Source organism: Heterocephalus glaber, unplaced genomic scaffold (assembly GCF_053883595.1).
Source record: "Heterocephalus glaber isolate CG9 unplaced genomic scaffold, H.glaber_assembly_v1.0 deba00001572, whole genome shotgun sequence".
Taxonomy (NCBI): domain Eukaryota; kingdom Metazoa; phylum Chordata; class Mammalia; order Rodentia; family Bathyergidae; genus Heterocephalus; species Heterocephalus glaber.
Window position 1 is genome coordinate 11037229 of NW_028258357.1, and position 17893 is coordinate 11055121.

The 17893-nt window shown below is 42.3% G+C and overlaps 1 protein-coding gene across 1 annotated transcript; it reads right to left on the minus strand.

The window, feature by feature from the left end:
* Positions 1-14438: 14438 nt before the first annotated feature.
* On the minus strand, positions 14439-17047 carry Btg1 (BTG anti-proliferation factor 1). Its single transcript, XM_004844978.4, has 2 exons — positions 16552-17047; positions 14439-15745 (listed from the first exon to the last, which is right to left on the minus strand). Exons 1-2 carry the CDS (start codon positions 16697-16699, stop codon positions 15378-15380), a joined length of 516 nt encoding a protein of 171 aa, XP_004845035.1. The 5' UTR covers positions 16700-17047; the 3' UTR covers positions 14439-15377.
* Between the last annotated feature and the right edge of the window lie 846 nt (positions 17048-17893).

Below are 17893 nucleotides of genomic sequence, written 5' to 3' on the forward strand. Positions count from 1 at the left end.
GGTGCTCCAGCTCAAATCAAAAGGAGAAGGGTTTTCATGTTATATATACAGGGCATGCTTTATTGATACGATGACACATAATAATAAAGGCAGTATTTTTTTCCTTTCTCTGTAAATTATTTTTACCAAAACTGGTGGGCAGACATCACAATAAATCATATTTTTTAAAATATAGTTAGCTGGGCATGATAGCACAAGCCTGTAACCCCAACACTGGGAAGGCTGAGGCAGGAGAATCACCTTGAATTTGAGGCCAGCCTGGGCTACATAGTGAGTTCAATGCCAGCCTGAGCTGCATAGCAAGATTCTATCTCAAAAACCTAAAAAACAAAAACAAAATATTAAAAACATAATCAACATTCAATATATTTCTTTTTCTTGGTACCAGGGATCGAACTCGGGTCCTTGCACTCGTGCAGCAGGCGGCGAGACCACTGAGCTAAATCCCTGGCCCCTCAACATATTTCTTTACTTACACTAATTTAAAGAAGGGCAATGTAGATATGTAGTGCACACTCCTGAAATGCCAGCACCTTGGCAGGCTGAAGCAGAATTGCAGTCAAGCCTAGCCTGAGCAGCTTAGCAAGACTGTCTTAAAATAAAAACTAAAAAAGGGCTGTGGATATAGCTGGGTGAAAAAGCCCTGAGTCCAATCCCCAGTGCCTCAAAACAAAACAATACCAAAAACAAGGCAAAGGAATACACAAACATTTGCAAAAATCTTCCTTTTGCACCATGTCTTGAATTTTACTCTCCTTTTTCTAATGCTAACTTCACTCTCCTACTTTCCCACCTACTCTTTCAGCAAACACATAGAAGCCTGAATTTTGTTCTCTTGAAGTAAATCTCTAGTGAAATTTTTCATAGAAAAAAAATACACTATGTTCCACCAACGAGCTGTACTCAAAACACTTAAATACATTTTTACCGCAACACCCTGAAGCCTTAACTATGCAATAGCCAACTGAGTAATTCTAGTCCAATTAGCTTTATTATAACTTTAATTATTGCCTAACACACACAAAGTGTTATACCAGATGTCTGAGTTTAAAAATAAGTTCGTTCAACCACACAGTTAGATGTTTTTCTTTCATTCTACACAACAGAGCCTTTTCCAATCTAGGTTGACAAGTTCATTGTGAGTAGGCAGAAAGAAGAAAAACAAAAGGACGCACATCAAGAAATGAAGGCAGGACATTGCTCATGAAAACAGAAGGTCAAACACACATTTCATAGCCGGAAAATCATAGCCAGCATTTTCATAAGAGAATGAACTTTGATCTGTGCTGATGAGTCTTAGAAATCTTCCGGGAGAGATGCCATAGATTATTGCAACAAATATTATTAGCAGATTCACAAGGCTGTAATCACTCTGTATCCATGGTACTGAGTTTCAAATTAACATGGTTATTTTACTTGTATTCCCAAATTTAACATTAGGGAATTTGGGTTGTAAGCCTATCATCACTGAGAGAGGAGAGAGAGAGAGAGAGAGAGAGAGAGAGAGAGAGACAGGGAGGGAGGGAGGGAGAGAGAGAGAGGTAATTTGGGGATAATTAGCATTTACAAAAGCCAGTTTAGGGATTTAGGAATACATTTAAATGACATCTGCCCCCTCCCCTAAATGTTTCATATCACCTTCGGTGAATGTTTGGAGACAATTTTAGTTCTGCCCAAAATACTACATTTAGCACTATCGCTTTTTAATCTATTTCCCACTTTTTGTTTTTCTTTCATTCTTTTCCTCATTCCCCACAACCCATCTCACCACTTTTAGTCAAATGACCAGAACTGTGTTAATATCTATTTGGGAGCTCTAAGGGGATCCTTTTTTTCAGCCCAGAAAAAGATTTCTGCCTATTTTTCAGCATATTTCTGATTCTCAGGAATGTAGAGAATTAAACGATAGTGATTTGCACTCAATCTTATTTTAGGGCAGCAAAGGAAAGACAACCTAGACCAGAAGATACAGCAAGTTTCAAACTCTTTGGAAAGAAATATTCTTACTTGCCAGGCTGGAGGGCATGTGTGGGGCAGAAATCATGGAGAAACACATTTGACAAAGTACCTTTCCACCCATTTTTGATAAGGAAAGTGAAGGCAGGGACATATTCATTTTTATATCTTTCACCAGGGACTTTCTCCAGTACCTCAAAAAGAACAAGTATGGCACAGCTTCTAAGTAAGGATGATGAAAGTAATGTAGCCTTGTTTTATCTCCAGTCTCATGGAAAAGGTCAGGGATTCTAAATGATAACAAGCTGCTGTACTGTAATCTCAGATTTTGCAAAGAACACACATTTTGGATAACTGAATTCTCCAGTTATCTAAATACCAATGAAAATACTTCGTTTTCCACATTTTTCTGTTAGCTTGTCTAGTTATGCATCCTAACAAAACACAGCATATATAGCTAAGTCTGTGTCATCATTCTGAACATTAATTCTTTCACATTTACTACGGGTATACAGTTGTTTAAAGAATCAAACATATTTTTAAAGTTCAAATCTTATCAGCCTATTATGTTTTGTGATTCTCTCTAAAATGGAGAAGAGAAACAATAAATTGTGCTGAGTTTTTCTGTGATCAAAGCGGTGCTGACTTCTGTGACATGCAGTAACCAGAAAGTAAAAAGTGGTCAGAGAAAGAGCTGCCCTAAACCAGGTCAGGTTATATTGCAAGAGAGCCCAAGAACGTCAAGTTACAATTATGTGTTTGGGGAGAGATGAGTCTGGGCACATTTTGGAATTCACTCCTTTGGGGGGATGGAATGCTCTCCTCTCAGATAGCTCCGATAGTGTTTCTCCGGTCACTATCAACTTTGTGCTCAAATGTCACCTTATCAGTGAGGCCTTCCCTGACTGTTTTACCTAGAATAGCAACCTCCCTTCCCACCCGGACCCAGCAACTAACTACCTCCTTCCCTTTGTGTGGGGCCCACGCACAGCGCTGACAACTCCAGAAGCAACACCTACAGGAGCAAAACCATGGTCTGCCTGTGCCACACCTGTCACCACCTGACACACGTGCAAGCTCCTTCCTGGTTTACCTTCCTCTCAGGTGGCAGGGGAATTTGTGTATCTCCAAATACCCAAAATAATGCTGAGCCCACAGTGGGTGCCAAGAAAAACTTATGAATAAATAACATGTTCATCTAATTTTAGCATCTCTAAAGCTCGAATCTAAGATTCCTTGACTATAACATCTTCCTGTCTGATGGCAAAATCAGATATCAACATAAACAATTGTAACGCAATGGGATCAGAAAGCAACTCCTGGGGAGGTGATATTGGTTAGGAACGGGTGCTTGGCCTTAGACACACCTGATTCTAGCCCCAAACTGGCCCATAGCTGTATGATCTTACACAAGGAAGATGACATTCCTGTACAGTATCCTTGACTCACAGATGGATGACAATAACAATAAATGTCTTGCAGGCTTGTGAGGAGTCAGAGAGGGGACAGAGAAGTGCTTAGCACAGTCCCAGCCCTAGGGAAATCTGCAGGAAGAGGCTGGAGGAACAGGACAGGGAGACCAGAGCTGTCCGGTAGCACCAGGAAGACTTGCTACTAAGAGAACTGAGTAGGAATGAAGGAAACACTGTCCCCAACCTCCATGTAGTGAAACATCATGCTGACAATTCCTGTGTTTAATGCATGAAATTTCTTTAAAATGAGGAGCAAACTGACCGTAATCAGAGTAGGGGCTTCTCCAGTGGGATCAGGTCATTGACAATCTTTCCACTAACCACATCTGCCCTTAACCATCCTAAGATCATCACTGACTAGCCATTCTTTCTAAAATGGAGTGTGGGAGGGAAAGAAGTCCAACAGGTGTTGAAATATTCAGGGTTATTGCACTCAGAAATGTCTGTAAAACACTCACCACTGCCCATCACAATCCACCATTGCTTTGGCAGCAGAAGCTTCACTGAGCAGAACTCTGTCCTTTTCAGGAAAAAATAAGTTAATGTAAGACCTGGTTCCAGAGCAAGTTCAGTTGGAACATTAAACCTACAGAGAAACAGGGAAAGACCTCTTTGTCAGGTGCTGGGGAATTCTCGCTCTTCCTTGTTATCAACAGTCTTTGTAAGACAAGGCTTTCTGTCTCTGATTCCAGAATCTTAAAAGACAGGGACACACAGCTTTTGGCTTGAGTCCATTTCACAATCAACAGCACTGTAACGGGGATCAATATTCTAACTGCTCTTTGGCAGTGGTGTTGAGAATTTTGAGAAGTGATAAAGGCTAAGAACTCAGCTTTATTATAGACAGGCTTAACACTCTTCTCCTCTTACCTGCACAGTCTACTGCAGAGTGATATAATCAGGCTAACGAAGAGAGAGTATTACGCAAATTTGGCACTATCACAATCTTTTAGGGTTGACCAAGACTCTCAACTTCAGGCCTACTAACAAACAGGCAATCCTTAGTACACGTGTGAGTCAGCTCTGGGGCTATGACTCAGATTTTGCTATTCACAGTAAAGGACTAAAAAGCCATAGCAAATTGGGTAGGGATGTACTATATTAGTAACCACTAAATCATAAGTAGTTGAAAGGCAATGGTTTCTTCTGGTGACAATTTGTTTCATGCTCAAAGTAACCACTGCTGTGTGTTTAAGGAAGCAAAACTAAAGTTTAAAAAAGGAGAGGAAAAACAACTCATTTCTAATTTGAGGCCTGGCTCCACCATCATATTTCTTAATCAAATTCTAAGTGCCTCAAAAGAGAATTTTCTGGAGTGGTAGAAATATTCAATTTCTTGGTCAGGGTGTGGATTACATGGGTATATAAAATTCCATGAGCTCCATGGAACAGAAGATTTACAACAGGATTTAACCCCATAGAAGATGTTTACAACAATTTAAAGAAAAACAAATTAAGTTGCTCCATCCTTGAAAGTTATGGCCAGGGTATGCTGAACACTCAAAATTTAAACTTAAAATAAACTCAGAATTTTAAAATTCTCCTTAAATAAAAAAAAAAATCTCTGCAAAAACGGTAAGTGCTGTAACAAAAAGAAAATCCATTTCAATTTCAGTTTAGTGCATGGTGAGAGATATAGGTCTAGTTTTAATCTTTGGCAAGTTGAAACCCAATTTTTCCAGCACTGTCAACTGGAGACTGAATAAAGAAAATGTGGTTTTTTATAAAATGGAGTACTACTCAGCCATAAAAAATGAGAAATTAGGGCTGGGGATTTAGCTCAGTGGTTTCGGCGCCTGCCTAGCAAGCACAGGGTCCAGAGTTCAATCCCTGGTACCCTCCCCCCAAAAAACGAGAAATTAGAGACATTTATAGCTAAATGGATGCACATTGAGGCAATACTCTTAAGTGAAATAAACAGGACACACGTGTAAATACCGAATAGTTTCTCTAGTGTGAGAAACTGAAAGAGTAATTAATGGTCTAAAAGGTACAATAGATAATGTGAAATAGGAAGAAAAGGGGCAAAGGGGAGGGGGGAAGTGGGAGGGGTAAGTGAAAGGAAAGAAGGGAATAGAAAAAATATGAGAAAAGGAAAAACATGGAAACAAAGTCTTTGTAAATAGGGAGGGATGGAGGGCTTGAAGGGAGGTCAGGGGAATGGGGAAATAATAAGAACCAAGAGAGACTATGTAAAGGTGCAAATTTCCAATGATGAATGTCATTATATTATATACCTAAAATGCATCAATAAAGTTAATTTAAAAAAAAGAAAATATTCAAGATATTTGAACTGTACTGTCTCATACACCACGAAAATGACCCTAAAACAACTTTAATCCATCTAGTTGTCCAAAGTAAAACCTACCTTTTCATGCCAAACCTTTAAAACACGAAATAAGAATTAAAAGCATTATACCACAGCGATATATGTGCACCCATGTTTATAGCGGCACAGTGTATAATAGCTAAAGCTTGGAAACAGCCCAGTTGCCCAACAACTGATGAGTGGATAAAGAAGATCTGGGCTTTTTATACAATGCCATATATATATATATACTCTGCCACAAAGAAGGATGAGCTGGAGATATTTCTAGCTAAATGGATGGACCTTGAGATCTCTTAAGTAAAATAATCAGACCTACATTTAAATATCACATTGTTTCTCTGATGTGAGAAACTGAAAGTGTAAATAAGGACCAAAATGCTTAAAAGATACTGGGAAATGGGAAGAAAGTGTTCAGATGGGGGGGGGGGAACAAGATTAGAGGGGAGAAGGAACAAGAAAAAAAGAGAGTAGAAGGAAAAACTATGGAAACAAGCTTTTGTAAATAAGGAAGGGAAGAAGGGTTGAAGGGTGAGGAAGGGGAAAAAATTAAAAATCCTATTGCTTTGAGGGTTTGTGCTTAGGGTCTAGAAAACACTGCCTAAGTATATATTTGTTTCCAATAAAAGTATATATTAATAGTTTTCAAAAAAACCCATGAAATAGTCATTAATATCTATACCGAAAGAAGTTGGGCTGGTGGTGCACGCCTGTAATCTCAGCCCTTGGGAGGCCGAGGCAGGAGGATCACTTGAGTTCAAGGCCAGCCTGGGCTACAAGGTGAGATCCTGTCTCAAACAAACAAAATAATAATATCTATACCCAATAAAGTCAGCCCGGCTGAAGCACACCCTTTTAGTTCTATTTGGACCCATTTTGGACAGGATAAGGTGTTCTAACTCCCTGACATGTTCTCCAGGAAGTAGACACTTGCCTGGTTGCCAAGTCCTTTAAAGAGACAGCACTGTTAACAACACCCATAAACGTGCAGTAACAAGGTCTCAGCCAGCGCTTATGGTCTGTGTTTAATTATTAACAGCGTCTCATTCCCTCTGAAGAGTCTCAACTGGGTTGACAGATTGATCCACCGAATGGTTCAGACGGTCTACCTACCTCACAGTTGGCCTCCCTGCTGCAGTTTGGTCTCTGCCCAGTCACACCAATTGTCCTTCAGTCTTTCCCACTTGGCACCCCCCTTCAGCATGGTTTGGCACATCTGCTCCTCTTACCCACCTACTCCTTTTAAACCACTTCTGTCCCTCAGGCCTCAGTTCCAGGGTCCCTCCTTCCAGGGCCACAGTAGGTACAGTCCTGTGCACCACTCTGCCTCTCTCTGTCCCTCAGCACATCTAAGGTCAGGTCTAGCTTTGCCGTTTGCTTGGTCTCGGCTCTAAGCTTTCTTGAGAGCAAAGGCTGTGGCTTATTTTTAAAGCATGCCCAGTGCTTAGCACAATGCTTGGCGCAGAGGGACTCAGTATTTGTTCAGTGACTGAATGAACCAGGTGATAGACACAGTGCAAAAACACAGGTCATATTTTAAACACCAAAAAGGATTGCCGGAGCCTTAAAGAGCTCGTGAAGGGTGGTGGGGAAAGAGCAAGAACTTGGGAGTCAGGGGATCATGCTTGTATGTAATGTCTCAACATTACATAAGAGCACATTCCTGCCCAGGTAAGGTGGTGCACACCTGCAGTGTCAGCACTCTGGGAGGCTGAACCAAGAGGAGGCCAAGCCTGAGCCCTGCCTGGGCAGCTCTGTGCCTTAGGAAGATGCTAAGGAAGATAAAAGAGGGTGAGGTGTACCTCAGTGCACAGGTCCTGGCTTCAGTCCTCATTCCTAACTCTATAACGCTTAACTAGTGTCACAAGGGATAATCATTCTGGTCATGCTGGTCACATAACTTTGTTCTAATTAGTTCCAAACTCTCTCATATCAAATCATAAACACAATGATGTACAAAGCTACACACAACTTGAAGCAGGCCCTAAACTGCCCTGAGGCTTCAAGAAGTAAAACTTCTGAAAGGGCCAAAGGGAATTTTGATTTGAAGTCCCTTGTGATTCTTTTAAGAATGGGGCTCTAGGGCCGGGGATTTAGCTCAGTGGTTCCACCGCCTGCCTTGCAAGTGCAAGGTTCCAAGTACCAAAAAAACAGAATGGGGCTTTTTCCCATACTATTGCAAAATAAATTCACATGAAGCCACGCAGGCTGAGCATGGACTTCATGGAGAGGTGTAGTAATGCTGTGCAAGCCAGCAGCACGTATTCAGTGAGGATATCTTCACACAGAAAAGGGGACTTGAGTTTAAACCAAAGAATCTGTGGTCTCTGACTCATTTAGGATTGACTGGGGAAATCTACTGCATTCAAACAAATGTTGCATCAGGTTACATTTCAAGGAGAAACTCAAATCCAAAGTGGTATCTTAGAAAAAGGCTGCCTTTCTCTGCAGTCAAGGAAGTACCCACGACACTCTAGATTAACAGAGTGAGACCCACGGAGCTCTGTTTGGAAGTCTCTCAGACAAGCATGGCCAAATTCAAATGGCTTGAAGAACTGGGAAACCCGGGAAAGGTCAACTTACTTCACAGAACAAAGTCACTACGGAGACTAAACAACACGATGGATGCGAGCACGCGCTATACACGGTTATACCGCAGTATCCTTTGGTAGCACTGCTCCATCTCTCAACTTAAGGTATCTTCAGTATGGACAACGGATCCGCAGGAATGCTTCCTTTTTCTGAGAAAAAAGCTTTGAAAATCACAATGTTAAAGATCTGGCTCAGAAAAGTTTGTAAAATAACTGTGCAAGGATTGGGTTATCCGTATTTCCACCCTTCAAATGGAAGGAGTTGATTCATTTTGTGTCCCACAGTATTTCAAAATCCTAAGTGTATTTCTTGTACCTATTGGCTCAAGTACACTTTTAAGGAACTCCAAACATAATCACACTATGATTACATTTTCCAAAAGACAAAGTAATGTTATATTTAACTGGCCTCCATGATAAGAGTATTTAAATCCCCCATCCAACCACTCACTGCTACATTTTCATGTTTATTTGATCTTGATAACAAACTTACTAGGCCTATTTTTCTATGGAGAGTGATGGGCTCAGAGAGGATAAGTAACTGCTACAAAGTCTCAAGTTGACCCCAGCATGGTGGTGGCACACCCGCAATCGAAGCACTTGGGAGGCTAAGGCAGGAGGATCACTGTTGACTTCAAAGCCAGCCTAGCCTACTTAGTGAGTTCAAGGCCAGTCTGAACTACATAGTGAGACTGCCTCAGAAAAACAAAACAGCCACAAAGCAGGATTCTAACTCATTTATCTGTGTCAAAGACTAGTGTTCTTTCCACTAAATCCTGTTTCTCAAAGAAGCCTCCTTGTAAATAGTTAATGCCCTCTGGGGATGGAAAGTGAGTTTCAAGGCTGGAAATGACCAAAGATAGTCAACTAGCAAAGACAAGTTTAAAAAAGAAAAGAAAGAAAAGAAAAACACATGTTTCTTCAATGTGCAACCATATGAGATGCCTTAAAGCAATTAAACCATACACCCCAATATACTAGGAGCTCCAGGTCTAATCAGGCATGGTTGTGCATTCTGATAATCCCAGCACTCTGGGAGGCTGAAGCAGGAGCCTGGGCAATTTAGCAACCTACCAAGACCTGTCTCAAAACAAAAAAAATAAAAAAGGGCCGGGGATGTAGCTTAGTGCAAAGGCCCTAAGTTCATTCCCCAGTGCCATGAAAACAAAGAGCTTGGGTTCTGGGGTTGGAAGGACTGAGCTCCAAACTGTACCGTAGCTCTCTACTTTCTACAAGCTGTTTGCCTTTGCAGCAAATGAAGCTTAGCTTTCCGTCTAAAAAATGAAGATTAAAAACACTGACCTGTCTACCTCATTCGGTTGTTGGAAGGTCAAACTAGAATATATATTGATAACCAAAAGCTCTCAAGTATAATTTACAGGAAATACAACTCCATGTAGTCTATTGACTTCCGGGAACAAAACTGCCATAAATCAGGAAAACTAGAAAATACATTCAGTCCTGCTTATGGTACAACTGTCAAGTCTAATTAATTTAGAATTATGCCCATTTATGGAATCTCCTCAAATAAAGTACAATTTGTTAATCATCTTTCCTTCTGAAAATACAAGAATGGCTCAGAACAAGAGGGAAAAGATACAGGACTTCTGGCTACACTGTCACTACCAAAAATAATCAGGAATCTCCAATTTAATAATTCAGTCCTCTCAGGGTACAGTAATGCTACAAAAACTCAACATTTTACAATACTGTAACTTCTTAAAAAAAGGTAAATTTCAACATAGCAACATAGCTGATTCTATAGCAACATAGACTTTGAATTTGTAATAACACTTAATTTTAGATATCTGTTGACTGTAAAAGATTAAGGACTTGTGCAGAAAAGCTAAAATTATATAAAGGCAGCCCTCTTTATATTTCTATATAGCTTCTCATTTTGAAATTTATCCCTTAAAAGAAAAACATAATTGTAACTTATTCTTAGGAGAGCAAATAATCATCTACTTGAGTGATTATCTACAGAAATAGTCTCTAAACATTTTGATCATAAACGCCTATCAATAAAGTGTTTAGCATATTGCCAACATATGAATACCTGTTTATAGAAAGCATACTATGTGCTTTTTACATACACACATGCAAAAATATTTTAAAAGAATATCCTAACTTTGGAGATGGCTAACAAGAGCATCATTAAAATTAAATGTACCCATGGGTAAATGTCTTCTATACAATGTTCACAATTTCAACTAAGCAATGCCTGATGTAGTATTTACCAAATACAGGAATCCAATCAACTCAACAGTTCCTCCTGCCTGGTGGTTCCCATTGTGGTATTAGGGGTCTGGTCTATCCTTAATCATCCTTCTGCCACCAAGAATAGGGTCACAAACCACCTCCCCAACTTAAGGGTACAAGGTGAGAGTTTATGAGTTTATGTTCCTCAAGTGAATTATATCGGACAGCTTAAAAATACTGGGAGACAAAGGAATATATGCACTGTCTGGTTTTCTTAAATACTTGTAAGAATATGCTTTATTCATGTTTCTCCTCCACACCTCCAAGGCCAGTTTTCAGGTAGCCCACAAACCTGTACTGCGACTTTGACCTGCACATTTACATAAACAGAGTGCAGTCTGCCTTGGACAGATGAACGGCAGAACCCTGAGTAGAGCGTTCCCAAACTCTGCCAAAACACGGTGCTGCACGAACCAGCCTTGGTACACACCTACGATCGCAGCAGATGGACTGCCAGCCAGCCTTCAAAACCCTTGTTCTCAGTTCTTTCCCCTCTTCATCTCCCCACCCTTTCAGTTTCTGTCCAACCCCACACTCAGTACAGCCTTCACCATCAGTGCTCCCTATGAGCACGCAGAGTTCCCCGGTGAACAGGGCCTTTCCAATACTAGAATGATACATGTCACAAAACGGTGCATATGCAAGTCAGAAGATGAACTCCACAATGATCCTTAAGGTTATTCAATCATAATAGGAAGTATTTTTTAAAATTTTAGAATGCTCTGATTGGAAACCTTATCACTCTTTATTCCTATGTTTGACACACTGAGCTATGCAAAAAAGAAATGGATAAATCAACTTAAAATATAAAGCAAAAATAAAAGCTGACTTATTACTACACATGGTCTGTTGAGGAGATGACACCATTCTTATTAATACATCTGAGCTTATTCATCTAGGAGCATCTAAAGACACAAAACTTAACATCTGAACAATGTTCTTCACCTTGTTACTCAAAGAAAATATAAAGATCTATAAATATAACCAGGAATTTTAATGTACACAGGTTTTTCCGGTTTTGTCCCATTTATTAAAGTAAATGATTGAAGACCTGTTATGCAGCTCAGTCTAATTACTAGTATAAACTATTTTACTATAAAAGAGTAATACTGTTAGATTATACTGAAAACATGAAAACAGCTGTATTTCAATTGTGGTCATATAAAAGTTCAACTGTAAAGACTAAGTCTAAACTATGTGGATTCTGTATATCTTCAGTTTTAGCTGATTTGAAGTATATTTCGTGGGGTTTTTGTTGTTGTTTTGAGATGTGGTCTCACTGTAGTCAAGGGTGGCCTCAAAGTGGTGATCCTCCTGCCTCAGCCTCCAAAGAGCTGGTATTACAGGACTGGGGATTTAGCTCAGTGGTTCCGGCGCCTGCCTCGAAAACTCAAGGTCCTGAGTTCGATCCCCAGTACCAAAAAAAAAAAAAAAGGGTTGGTATTACAGGCATGTACCACCATGCCGAGCTTTTGAGATATATTTTTGAAGTCTCCTGTGCACAGATGAAACTATCAACAAATTCTCTCCATATAGCTTATTAAGATCAGTTTAACCCATCATCTGAAATAGAAGGGAAGTGGGGTAAGAGGAAGTATCTTTAAACATAAATACGCAAAATATTCTATTTTGTAAAGAGGAGAGCAACTCTGAGGCATTAAAAATCACCAAGGGAAAAAGTGGTAGTGGAGTTATTTGTTCCTAAGATTAAGATATGTGGAAACTATTAGTCATTAAATACTAGGCCTCAGAAATACTGATTTCTTCCCTTTAATTTGCAGGTCAATTCCATAAATGTGTAACACCTACACAAAACAAAACCAACCACTGGCAATATGAGAGCTATGGCAGTGTAAGGAAACTACTGTGCCAAGTGTAACAAAACCATTTTGTGGAAGGGGTGGTCTTTCCAATAAAGGATACACCGTTCCCATTCCAAATGAGAGGCAACAGCACAGTGCCCGTGAACTACCGTGTTTACCACGCAATCCACATCAAGCCTTGCTTCAGCCCAACAGAGGAAGGCAGCACTCTGAGGAAATAATATTTTAAAACTGTTAAAACTGAGAAATTAACACTCCTCAAAGTTATTTGCCAATCATGACTAAATTTCTGGTGCCCATAACAACTCATCATTTTGAAAGCAGTCCTTTCTGAAAGGATTTCTAATGAACTATTTTAACTCAGGCACTATAAAGCCTTTTTGAAGTATATCATATTTAAAAACACACAACTGGCATAAATGACTACACATGAATGCCTGGCACACACCTGTATGTGCATATGAGGCAGACACTCAAATATTTCTGTCGAAATAACTAGGCAGAACATTCCCCAGGAGCAGTGAGCAAGAAATATCAAACGGCTACTGTGCTGTAGTCATAGGCTGCTTAACTGTCTGGGGAATACAAAGTTAAAGGCAGAGGAAACAGCTGGATGGTAGGCCTCAGTAATGTTCACAAGCCTTTTAAAGAGGAACTTAGTAAATCACCTTAAGTCTAAAGAAATATAGTAAGTTCCCTTTTCACCAAATTTTAAAGGTAGTCTGATGTCAAGATCTTCAAAAACAATTCTCTATTTGAGAAAAGGCTGTATGAAAAAAAGAAAGTTTTAGATACTCAAATGTTCCTCAAGTGTCTACAAGTTACCCTCACTCCTGCCGCAGGGCCCAGTGCAGAGTATTCAAAGCTTCACTGAGTTTCAAAGGAGCTACCTGAGGGTGTGGAGCGGGTAAACAGTAGTCAGCACTAGGCCGGGATCTGTTTAAAAACTACTCAACCACTTGTTTTTATTATAAAAAAACTGAGAGGCTTTTCAAAAAAGTAAAACCGTAACAATCACCAAGAGCAGTCCACATGTTGTTGTGGGTGTAAGAATTGAAACTGTCAAGAATGGCCTGTTGGTGTACACGGACCTGTGTATTCTACATACTTGGCATGCTCACAGGTGTACTTCAGTGTAGTGCATACAATTAGAAACATGTAATCCTACCAGCAGGAAAAATATTCATATTTATTTTGGGATTACTGATTTCAGCTGTTGAACTTTAGTAATTTAAATTGTGCAATGTATTTCTAATATGAATGTTTACATACACTATATACCAAAACGTCACTACTATATATGGTTAAATTTTTAACTGTACAGCAGAACTCAAAATTCTTCACTTTCCATTTAAGTATCATTTGTTATCCTGCAAAACCAAAAAATCACTAAGTCTTTATTATATGCGGTAGGGTTATTCTTAATCTGTATTACAAGCATTCTCAACATTCACTTAGGTTCTTAGGATTTATCTGAAATAAGTCTGAGAAGAGGAAAAAGTCAGCATTTCAACTTTTGAGAATAAAAGTTCATAAACATACCTTTTGTTGAATTCCAGCTTAAGGGATTTTTATGTAAATCTTGCAGGTGATGAAATGCAAAAAGCAACCAATATCTCTGTAGTGACTAAGACTACGGGTCACCTGCCCCAGTATTTTCTAAACAAGGGCAAACCCATGGGATAAAATTGGTTTCTCAAAGGAGGACCAGAATGGAACATTTATATCTTCACTTCAACAGGAAACCAATGAAGTGTAATCCATTAAGTATCTTTTTTTTTTTGAAGCTGTTACCTTTGTCTCTTCATTTCATGAGATCCTTAGCCTGTGAATGTGTCCATGTTTTTACTTTAATAGGTTTAAAACACAAAACAAATTACCCACTACCTTCATCCTTCATCCAATGTTTTCTGCAGCATGAACAGTGTGCAAGTGACAGTCACGAAGCTTATAGGATCTAAGGCTAAGAAAAATATTTAGCTGAACCTCTATAGTCATGACAAGAGATTGATTAAAATGCCAAGATAAGAAACAATTTATTATAGAGAGAAGAAAAATTTCTCATCCAAAATATAGAAATCTGTACAACTTTGCCACAATCAATATACATGAACTGTACAAATTTACACCAGTTCATAATTTACCAAATAAAAGATGACTAACAAAGTTCACAAAATAGATGGTGGTTTGTGGAAAAGACTTTTACCCAATTAAGTACAAGGAAAGTTACAAACCAGACCTCCACTTTCTAAAAATAGGAAGTTTACTCAGTCTTAGAAAAACTACAAGCTAGCAAATGTACAGAGCTGGCTGGTGCTAACACCACAGTTGAGACAGTGTCTTCGGAGGGGTCTTTTAAAGCCTGTTGCCATGGCAGATTCTGGTCACTTGCTACTTTCAAAGCCAAAAACACAATACAAGGTCTGACCATTTCCCCAGGTCATGCTTACTAGTTTGTCTTTATGTACATTTATACATATTTAAGTGCTAGGTAAAAGTCTTGTTGTAAATTTCCAGTACTACCATGTTTAAAACGAACTTTCCTATTGAGCTGCCAAAAAAGGTTATTGGTAACAATTTTCAAGTGTAATAGTGCAAATCCCTCCACAAGATAAGACCGCAGAGAAGTGTTCTGAAATATGTATTTTCATTAGAGGGACTGATGTAAAAATTTAGATGTGTGGGAGAAACTGAAACCACCCTAGGACTTCACTCCCTAGCAAATAGAGATCATATCCTTTGACTCACAGGCTATTAAATCATCAAAAGGTACTGTCCAAACTATGGCACTGTCACTTAAGAGAAAAATTTTTTACCACTCTATCTTGTGCCAGATCTTCACAGCTGTGAAATGGTTTAAATTCCATAATCCATCCCCCAGAGGAGCCCACCCAAAGCAAAAATCAAATTTATCCATCCATTATAAGAGGATCCATCCAGAGACTATATCCTAACCCGATACAGTCATCATATTGTAGTTTTTGGAAGGGCTTGTTCTGCCCAAGAGAAGTTCCTCCTTACAGCTGATCCTGCTGTCCACCATCTGGACGTTAGCGCTGTTTTGAGTGCCACCTCCTGCGGGCGAGGCTTCGTACAGCACACAGATGGAGCCGTCCTCTCCGATTCTGTAGGACACTTCGTAGGGGTCCACCCAGAGCGTGAGTTCACTTGGGAGAAGCCTGAACAGCTCCTGACTGCTCAGTCCAATCCGCTGTGCTGCTTGTCCAATGAGAGGATCCATTTTATGGTTGATGCGAATACAACGGTAACCTGATCCCTTGCACGGCTTTTCTGGAAACCAGTGATGTTTATAATGTTCTACAGAAGAGAAGAACAGAGAAACAATGCTGAGCTCGCTACGGTTAGCTCCGCCGCCGTCGTTTCCTCCTCCTGCTGGCTCCTTCCAGGAGGGAAAACGAAAACTACCAACTTTTAGAAGCGTCCAGGCTTGCATTCGCTGCTGCGCCGTGCGCAAGAACAGAGAAAGAGCGGGCAGGGTTTTAGGAACTGCACTCGGCGGTGCGGGACGATCAGGCTCGAAGACTAGGGGCTGAGCCGCCACATCCGGGCGGAGCAGGCGCGCAGCCTCGTCGGCCAGCCGGGGGGAGCCCACGGCTCGGCGGGAACCTATTTACTTTCTCCACCCCACCCCAACGCACACAATGGGAGCTTCAGGCTTTGGAGGGGACCTGCGCCACCGGACGGTTACCCCCGAGGGAAAGAAAACAAACCCCAAACCACGCTCAGGCTGGGAGGGACGGTGCCGGGGACAAATCAAACCCGATGATAAATGGGCAGGGGCGGGCGGGCGGAGACTCTGCTCCAACCTTGCCCACCCCGGCCCGGCCGCGGACCCGCGAAGGTTGGAGCGCGGGGGGGGCGGGGGCGTCGCGCCCCCCGGCCCGCGCCCCTTTGTCCCCCCAGCCCGCCGACGGCCCTCGGGCCGCGGCTCCCGCCTCCTCGACCGGCCCGGTTTCTTTGTTGTGCGGTGCGTGCGGGTCTCCTTCTCCCCCGGCCCGGCCCGGCCCCACGCCCGCGCCCTCGCCCGCCCGGGACCCGCCGGGGGCTCAGCCGCCGCCGAGGCTCCGCGGCCCCGACGGCGGGGGCGGCCCGCGCCCGCTCACCTGCCAGCAGCTCCTGCAGGCTCTGGCTGAAGGTCTGCAGCTGCCGTTCGCTCGTGAGCCCCTTGGTGCGGAGGAACTTGGAGATGAAGGACACGGCGGCGGCGATCTCGCCTATCATGGTGGCGGCCCGAGTGCAGAAGGGATGCATGGGGGCGGCGGGCGGGGGCGGCCCGGGGCGGCCGGGGCTCGGCCCCGACGACGGAGCGGCCACCCCGGGCTCCCTCACAGACCAGACGGCTGAGAGGAAGGCGTGGGGGTGAGGGACGCACGGCTACTTTTTTTTCTTTTTTTTAGAGTAAAAAAAAGTTATTTTCGAGACAGGAGGCGGCAGGAGAGAGGAAAAGACGAGCGATGGCGGCCTGGTCACATCGCTCGGACCTCCCCGGCCGCCTCCGCCTCCAGTTCTGTAGCCTCCGAAGATCCCAAGAGTTGCATTTCCAGCTCCGGGGGGTGCAGAGGTGCCGCCGCCGTGCAGCAGATTTTATAGCACTGTGGAAAGGAAGTGACATAGAAGCGTGACGGCCAACTCTAGCTAATCGGAAGATCGTACCATTCTGAGGCAAACAGATTCGGTGCCGGAGGGGGCGGGAAAATGAACCCAGGGGGCGGATCCAGAGACCGGGAAGAGAGGGAGGAGCTGACGTAATCCGCTTGTAAACAAATAAACCCAGAGTAGCGGCCAGAGCCCAGTCGCCTGGGCCCCCAGAAGAAGGAAACCGAGGGTGCCGTGTGAAAGCTCCGCCCCCTAATGTAGCTCCGCCCTCCCGCTTTGTCAAGTCGAGGCCCTGGGCCGGCGCATCCTCCTGCAAAGGAGCTGTGCCCGGGAGGGTATGCACTGGGGGCCAGGGTTGTCCACGCGTGCTCCATGTTTACACCCCAGCCCCAGCCCCGCCGGGGTCTGCGCGGCGGGCTCGCTGCAGCGGAAGCGGGGAGACCCTGCTGCAGCCTCGGGAGCCCTGGCCCCTGGCAGAGCCAGTGCGCCTCCCGGGACCAGAGCTGGAGATGTCTTCGAGAAAAGTTTTAATTGCAAAATAAGTAGGTTAGCAAGGCCACTTGCGGCTGCTGACTCCAGGAGTCAAAGAAGGGGAGTCCACTACTGAACCTCCCTGCACGCAGAGGATAAATACGACGTAGATCTTGAAATAAGCTTTGAAAAGAAAAGAAATCTGCACATGCATTTTAAAATGTGCGTGCTCAGAACCAAAGTGGTTTGTCTCCTAATCCAAACACCGAGATTTAAACTGCTGCGTATAAAAATGGAAGGGGGAAAAAAAAGATAAAATTGGAAGCTTGTTGACAGTATTAAGTGTAGATATGGGAGTTTACTTGGAAGCCTACTTTT